Below are 8,593 nucleotides of genomic sequence, written 5' to 3'. Positions count from 1 at the left end.
ATAATGTTTGACAAGGCACGACTTTAAATGGAGAAGCGTATAGATATTCGGTAAGGAAGCCGTAGCTAATAATATTTTCCTGAAGACAGCTTTGGCCAAAAAAAAAAAAACACTTTGAAAAAATATGGAGCAGAGCCTTTACGCGATTTTGGGAGCGTGAATTTTACATTTTAATTTGTTTTTGGGTAAATTACTTTATAATCTTTAGTCTTTTCTTAAGTGAGGAAAAAAAATGCTAAAAGCCCTATAACAACACAAAAGCTAAAGCTCATCTTAATAGTACTCTTACGTCTCCTAGCATGATTCTAATCATTTAGAATTTGGTTTGTGTGAATCGACATTGATTTGGTCTTATCAAATGTGAAAGATTATTATGATAATGTTATCAAGGATACAACTATTATATCAGATCTAATTCTAGTTATTGTTTTAACTTTTGAAGCTTAGAAACTTTTTAAGTAGTCACATCTTGCACATACCCTTAGCGGGACTTAAGTTGCACTTTATCTCTATTGGAGAGATAATCATGAGATAAGAGATTCAACCCAAGTCTTCATCTATAAAATATCCCCTTTTTTTAAAACTAATAAGAGAAGACACATTATAGAAACTCTCTCCAAGTATGGCTTCAACGCTTTCAAACCACTATTTCTAATGGTTTTCTACGTTTTTTACTATGTGAATTGCCCCTATTATATTATTCAAAATCTTGTATGACTTAGTGTTATAATAATATTAAAATTATTTTTTCATACCTATATCATAATTGTCCTTTTTTTTACATTTAAAATTAATTTAACACACTCTTCAAAAGAGTAAATCATTGACGATTCACACATCACAAATAAAACTATTATTGTGATTCAAATCCATAAAGTGAATTACTTTTATTAGTTAAATCTGTAAAATTAATTTTTAAATAAACATTCTATACGACTAGATCTAAGTATTAGATTATATCAAAATCTACTAATTACTTTTTAAAGTCCTATGATTGAAGCATGACTTTTCCACAAAAAGAGAACAATTATCAAAGCTTCAAAGAGGGGAAAAAATGATCACACAAAGACTTCAACAAGAAGTGAACAAAGAGAAAGGTGGTTGTATATAAAAAGACAAATCAAAATTATTAAAACAGAGAAGGAAACGGAGTGTGAAATACACTCACTTAACTGAAAGTAGGGAAAATTTTTCATCTCAAAAATAAAGGTTGAGGGTTGTGACTTGTGATGAATAGTCTAAAGCGAAGGCAAACTGACCCATTACCCAAAACAGAAAGAACAAAGAAAATCTATATAAATTACATAAATATCAACATCACCATCTTCTTACTTTTCCAACAAAAACAACACAAGTTGAAACTTCTCTCATTAAGTGCCTTCTTCATTTGATCCTTTGAGAAAGAGGAAGAGAGAGGGGATTGTTTTAAACTTTCTTTCTTTTAATTGCCACCTTCTTCTCTTTCTCTTCGAGGGTTTGTTTTTATTATTTTTCCTGTAAAAAGAAAGTTTAAAAAAGGGGTTGGGAAAGAGAAAATTTGTTGAAGAGAAATTCTGGGTTTTGGTGGGTTTTTGAAGATATGTTGGGGTGTGAATGTTTTTGTTGGCATGATAAACACAGTGATTATGATGAGTTCACCCCTTTGCCTCAACCTCAGCCTTTTTCTTTGCCTTCTCCAATCCCAGATTGGCCTCCAGGTAATTTATCCTTTGATTTTTCTACACAAGTCAAAATTTTCCTTTTTGGTTGATTTATATAGGAATTAAAATGAATTTCTGTTTTCTGTTTTCTGTTTTCCTTTCAAAACATTATTATGATTTACCTCAGACATATTTTTTCTTTTCTATTTTTGGAAATTGTCTTTCTTTTAACTATTTATTTAACCATGGAGTATGACGATTATGATTCATGAAGATTTTTTAGCTAGATTATTTGCATAACAATACACCCTTTAGGGAGAAAGAAAAAAGAATTTTAGGTTATCCAAAATGGAAAAAAAAAGAATAATTTCTAATGGATAAAGATATTACTATTATATATAGTAACTTTAAGAATGCTGTAAATGACATTCAGACTCGAATCCAAGTAGCATAGATGATAGTGTCCTTACAAACCACATGACATAGATTTGTTGACTCGATTTCTATAATGAACTACCATTTTCTCAGGTCAAGGATTTGCTACTGGAAAAATTAACCTAGGAGAACTGGAAGTGGTTAAAATCACCAAGTTCGAGAGTGTTTGGAGCTGCGATTCTTTGCACGGTAAAGCTAAAGGTGCCACATTTTACAAACCTGTTGGGATTCCGGATGGATTTTTCTGTCTCGGTTATTACTGTCAGCCAAATGACCAGCCCCTTCGAGGCTATGTTCTTGTGGCTCGTGAAAGGGAAGGTTTGACTCCAGAAGTTTATCGCAACTATGACTCGGATTCAGACTTTCCAGCTTTAAAGAAACCTGTTAATTACTCATTGATTTGGAGTTCAGATCTAGATCGCAATGGTTGTGGTTTCTTCTGGCTCCCGAACGCGCCGATGGGTTACAAAGCAATGGGAATTTTGGTTACCGGCACGCCCGAGGAGCCTGATGACGATGAAGTAAGATGCGTTCGAGAAGATCTTACAGAGACTTGTGAAATTAAGGATACCATACATGTTGCTGGTGCAGATCCATTTCAGGTTTGGAACATGAGACCATGCAAAAGGGGAATGTGTTGCAAAGGTGTTTCGGTTGGGACATTCTTCTGCAGTACCTACTTTGTTTCGGAAAATGAGGAATTGGAGATTGCGTGCTTGAAGAACCTGGATCCCATGCTACATGCAATGCCGGATTTAAACCAGATTCATGCTCTCATCAACCACTATGGTGCAACTGTTTTCTTTCATCCTGATGAAGACTGTCTGCCCTCGTCCGTGCAATGGTTTTTCAAAAACGGTGCACTTCTATATGAAGATGGCGAGCTTAAAGGCAAATCTATTGATTATCAGGGCTCGAACCTGCCCAGCGGAGGGACAAATGATGGTGCATTTTGGATAGATTTGCCAGGAGATAATAATGGAAGAGAGAATGTTAAGAAAGGAAACTTGGAGAGTGCAGAGCTATATGTTCATGTCAAACCAGCAGTGGGTGGAACATTTACGGATATTGTGATGTGGATATTTTGTCCCTTCAATGGACCAGCTAACCTCAAGATCGGGTTAATGAACATACAGATGAACAAACTCGGGCAACATGTAAGTGACTGGGAACACTTCACTCTCCGGATAAGCAACTTCACAGGGGAACTGTGGCAAGTTTATTTCTCACAGCATAGCGGTGGCGAGTGGGTCGATGCTTTCGACCTGGAATATATTAAAGGTAATAAGCCAATTGTTTACTCATCCAGACATGGACATGCTAGTTTTCCGCATCCCGGGACTTACCTTCAAGGGTCAGTGAAACTTGGGATAGGGATTAGGAACGATGCTGTGCGAAGCAAGTATTTTGTAGACTCAAGCACTAGGTACAAGATTATTGCAGCAGAGTATCTTGGAGATGGAGTCGTTACAGAACCATGTTGGTTGAATTACATGAGAGAATGGGGTCCAACCATAGTATACGATTCACGATCTGAACTGGATAGGATAATTAATATGCTTCCGTTTTTTGTTCGATTTTCAGTGGAGAACATCTTTGACCTGTTTCCTACGGAACTTTATGGCGAGGAAGGACCAACCGGGCCAAAAGAAAAGCATAATTGGGAAGGAGATGAAAGATGTTAGTTTCAACATATATACATTTACACGCTTGTATAGTCATACTAAAGCACGGTTTTGGTATATTGGAGGACCTCCAAGAGGCAGATTGTAATTTGGTTTCGGAACAGCAATAGTCAAATTCATGTTGCAGATTATCTATGCATGTTGAAAGTAGTTTCCAATGCACCCAGAGCGCTCGATCTCGTTCAGCACATGGATAAAGAAGTCTGAAGTAGTATAAAAACTCTGCAGTTCCCCATACATCCTGGTTGTGCATATATAGCTCCTGTTGTAGTGCTTGTGCTTGTTAAGGGACTTGCGGATTTGCCATGAAATCTTGCAAAATTTGAAAAAGAAAGAGTTGAAAGCTCTCAAATTGTCTGTAAAATCTGGTGTGTTTGATCAGTTCATGTCTTATTACTCAATATAATGAATGGTTTAGATGACTTTGCTGTATATACTCATTACTGGCTATGAATGCAAAAACCTTAATCAAATTAATACCTTCTAATGGTTTATTCATAGGATTGCACTAGATAATGAAAGGACATTCGATTCGTATCATCTGATTTGTTTTTTCGAATTCTTATATTAAATTCTTTAGCATCATAAATCGGGTTCAAGATCTATTATATGTAATTATATGTATAGGTCCGACTCTCGTTATGTTTACAAATTTTAGTTTAATTTATTGGATTTAATCTGAATTATATTAGTAATCAGTTATTTGTACTATAATGATTTGATTTTACTTAATAATTATTCGATAGTCTGATTATAATAATTTAATACTTGAAAGAAAATTATAAAATATTTATAAATAACCCATACTAAGAATATTTTTTAGTGACAATTCAAATTACTACCTTTTTTCCATAACCTTAAAATAACTTTTTTTTTATATAACTCTATTGTATAGTAATTTCAAAACTTTTAAGAATTAGAAAATTACAGAAGTAATTAAATTAAGAAATAGAGGAAATTAAATTAAATTTCGAACAAAATAAAAGTAATTAGTTTTTTCTTTAGGTTGAATATTCCTCCATTTTCTTTTTTGTAAAATTCAAAAAGAGTTGGCAACTAAAACGATAAAAAAAAAGAGTCTATGGTCAAAAACGACATCGCAAATTGAATAAAACGAAGAATCTTATTCCTCTACTTCTTCTTCTTCTTCAAAGCTCCTCGTGTTTATCAACAACCTTTAATTCAATCCTAAAGGGAAAAAAAAAATCAAATAAACAAAGTAATTTTATCCTCGAGGAAATCCGGATCATTTTTTCGAGAAAACCGAATACTATGAAATTACCAAAACTCTCGATCCTGTTTCTGCTTCTTTTGATTACTATACAAACAAAGGCGGCGTTAGGGGTTAAAGCTCAATCTTCATCGAAAGAAGCTTATGTGACGCTGCTGTACGGAGATGAGTTCCTCTTAGGGGTTAGGGTTTTAGGGAAATCGATAAGGGACACTGGATCAACTAAAGACATGGTCGTTTTGGTCTCTGATGGCGTCTCTGATTATGCTAAAAAGCTTCTAAAGGTAAAATTAGGCAATCCTTTTGTTTCCCAAATTACTATCCCCAAAATTAGTTACTTCGGTTTCCTAATCCTATCTATGGTCAGTTATAAGCTTTACATTTAATGATCTATTAGTTTACTGAGGAAGATTAGGCAAGTTTGTCAGTGAGAAATCTTAAGATTTGACATAGCTTTTAATTCTGTTTTCATTTTTCTGATTTGCTGAATAATTGGGCAGGCTGATGGATGGATAGTGGAGATGATAAGCTTATTGGCAAATCCGAATCAAGTTCGGCCGAAGAGATTTTGGGGTGTTTACACCAAATTGAAAATTTTTAATATGACTAACTACAAGAAAGGTAAACCCTTTTCTGATTGTTTATGGTTCATCTTTGTTGGACATTGAAAATGCATGGTTTAGCTTAAGGATGGATGTAGTTGGTTTAGCTTCAATTTGATGTACCCTCAGTGCAAAACTTATACACTGTCAATGACCATATCATATTGAAAATATTTAAAATTATGAAGTTTATGAAACTAAGTATGGATAAGTTTTTATGCCTGTTTAAAAGTTTGCTTGTAATTAGGTTACAGCTTGGAGTTTACCAATCCGTTGTTCTTTCTATCTCAATGTTTCTTCTGGTGGATTGCATTGTTTCACACTTGGAATTTGCTTTTGTAGTTGTGTATCTTGATGCGGATACTATAGTAGTCAAGAGCATTGAAGATCTCTTTAAATGTCAGAAATTCTGTGCAAATTTGAAGCATTCTGAGAGGTTGAATTCAGGAGTCATGGTAGTGGAACCATCTGAAGCTGTTTTCAATGACATGATGAGCAAAGTCAATACTTTGCCTTCTTATACTGGAGGAGATCAGGGTTTTCTGAATTCTTACTACTCTGATTTCCCAAATGCACATGTTTTTGACCCTAATATACCCGACGAGGTGCTGAAATCCCGTCCTGCTCCTGAGATGGAACGACTCTCTACTCTATACAATGCAGATGTTGGTCTTTACATGCTTGCCAACAAGGTATTACTACATACATTGACATTGACATTAACATTAACATATTGTTTTAAACTTTATCTCATGCTGCTGTACCATTGTCAGTCTTGTTTCACATGCTATATTGTTGTATTCTTAACATAGCAAGAATAAAGTATAGTTTCATTAGTAAAATTGTTTTTGGAAATTGCTGTTCATTCTTTTGAATCCTCATTTTATGCATGCTGTTAACAGACTTTTGTATGCTTTCTCTTGTTTTTAGATCATGAGGGTTTATTTCAATTCTTTTCTTTGTTTACCTGGAATTCCTTTTATTCTTATACCATGATGAAACTTATGCTAAAGCCAAAATAAGAGACAAATTTCTGGTTTTGCGTATTATATTCTTATTTCCTGGTTAAGTATCCTTAATTTTTTTGCATTATTTCTTTGCAGTGGATGGTAGATGAGAGTGAACTTCGTGTAATTCACTATACACTTGGCCCCCTTAAACCTTGGGATTGGTGGACATCTTGGCTTTTGAAACCGGTCGATGTCTGGCAGGTATTACTGATCTCTTTGCAAAAATTTATATGAAATCTGTGATATATTTCCAAAATCTTCTGTAGATAGGACGAATGTCAATATAATCTGTTTGCTGTTGCTGCAGAATGTTAGGGAACAGCTTAAAGAGTCCCTTCCTGGAACTGGAGGAGGCAAAAATCCAACTGATGAGCTTCTAGTCAAATTCCTTTTCCTCTTACCTTTCTGTGCTTTACTTTTTTGTTTCTATCGTTCTTTCGTTCAGGTTAGTAGCTATCAATTATTATGCTTTCCTGAAATTAGTGCCTAGATGATTGTTTTCCGGTACTGAAGCCATTTTACTTTTTGGTGCAGACAGGGGGTTCAGTTTGCAGAACTTCATTATGCAATCAGATCAGACACTTCTACCATGTAGTTAGGTCGAGTGGGACAGTTGCTTACACTAGTGTTTCTTCATCTTCTACCATTAACGCAAGCAGTCAGGTTAGTTTCCTCTATTCATCATTTACACTGATCTCTTTCTGGTTTGTCCAATGAAATTGTTGTAAACTAGTTAATTTCTCACTTATATAAGTTGGTGTGATTCTATCCAGTTTCCTAACAGTGCACAGAACAAGGTGCCTGCATACTTGGGTGCAATTTCAGTTTTCGTATGCTTTATGGCTGCTTTGGTGTCCCTTGGAATTTCTATTTCAATTGTGCCTCGACAAGTGATGCCATGGACTGGTTTGCTCTTGATGTATGAGTGGACGTTTTCAATCTTCTTTCTTTCATTCGGAGCATTTCTTCATTTGATTTATCTGTGGGGAAAAAGAGAACCAGGGCCAGTTTCCTCTCGTATGGATCCTATTGATTCGGATTCTAGAAAAGGTTTGTTTACTTGGAGTAAATGCATAAATCATGCATGGTCATGATAAAATATGACGTCCGTTCCCTTTTTGTATAAATTTAGCATTGGTTGACGATTTTCTTATGATCTTTACAGGTTATCGACAGGCATCCTCTTGCGATATTGTTACTTGGTATTATGGGTTGGGGATGGCTTTTTTGGCTATCGCAGCCCCATCCTTACCATGTATTTTTGGAATCACCGCTCTGTTCATGAGGTAATTTCTACCGAGATGATCTTGTTTTCTCCCGTATTTTTTTGAAATCCAGTTAGATGTTTGAAAGTCCTTGTTCATAGTCGTACAAATTTTCATGGTCCGTGAATTTTACTCGCCAGGTTGGGTCTGATGGTCGTTGGAGGGCTTATATTAGCGGCATTCATGACATATGCTTCGGAACATCTAGCGATTAGGTCATTCTTGAAAGGTCTTGAAGACCGGAACACCACTCGGTCGAGGAGTGCATGTTTCTTATGTTGAAAGAAAACTTCCAAAATGATCATGATTCTTACCAGCATTGCATCATTTTTCCTTCAAATTTGTGTTCTATTTAACATTTAATCACAACAGTTGATCTGTAAAATATTGCAGTCAATTTTGGCTAATTAGAAATGTAATTTTTTTTTTCCATTGCTACTTTGTTGTGAAAAATACTCAGTTTCCCATATAATACCATCATAATTCACATATTTCTGATCCTTATTTCATCGGGAATGAAATTTCTCTTTTAATTTAATTCCTCTAATTTTTATCAATTTTGAAAAGGAGAAATTTATCACGAGAAACTGAAGTTGATATCTACCGTTTGTTAAAAAAAACCAATCAAAATTTATCACGTCATTATCTTATTAATATTTTATCTAAATATTCATTCAATTCTTTTCTTTCAAATCTCACATTTTAAATCTCAGAAAAGAAAAACC

At 34.7% G+C, this 8,593-nt stretch overlaps 2 protein-coding genes across 2 annotated transcripts; both read left to right on the top strand.

The window, feature by feature from the left end:
• Nucleotides 1–1,139: 1,139 nt before the first annotated feature.
• LOC107893186 (uncharacterized) lies at nt 1,140–4,182 on the top strand. Its single transcript, XM_016818109.2, has 2 exons — nt 1,140–1,697; nt 2,169–4,182. Exons 1-2 carry the CDS (start codon nt 1,580–1,582, stop codon nt 3,758–3,760), a joined length of 1,710 nt encoding a protein of 569 aa, XP_016673598.2. The 5' UTR covers nt 1,140–1,579; the 3' UTR covers nt 3,761–4,182.
• A 641-nt stretch (nt 4,183–4,823) lies between these two features.
• LOC107893185 (inositol phosphorylceramide glucuronosyltransferase 1) lies at nt 4,824–8,359 on the top strand. The gene is made up of 9 exons (XM_016818108.2): nt 4,824–5,275; nt 5,492–5,612; nt 5,936–6,285; nt 6,697–6,804; nt 6,911–7,048; nt 7,138–7,266; nt 7,377–7,653; nt 7,769–7,889; nt 8,009–8,359. The coding sequence occupies exons 1-9, from the start codon at nt 5,033–5,035 to the stop codon at nt 8,148–8,150; spliced, it is 1,629 nt and encodes a 542-aa protein (XP_016673597.2). The 5' UTR covers nt 4,824–5,032; the 3' UTR covers nt 8,151–8,359.
• The last annotated feature ends 234 nt before the right edge of the window (nt 8,360–8,593 follow it).

The sequence above is a fragment of the Gossypium hirsutum genome, chromosome A13, assembly GCF_007990345.1.
Source record: "Gossypium hirsutum isolate 1008001.06 chromosome A13, Gossypium_hirsutum_v2.1, whole genome shotgun sequence".
NCBI lineage: Eukaryota > Viridiplantae > Streptophyta > Magnoliopsida > Malvales > Malvaceae > Gossypium > Gossypium hirsutum.
This window is presented reverse-complemented; position numbering and strand designations above follow the sequence as displayed.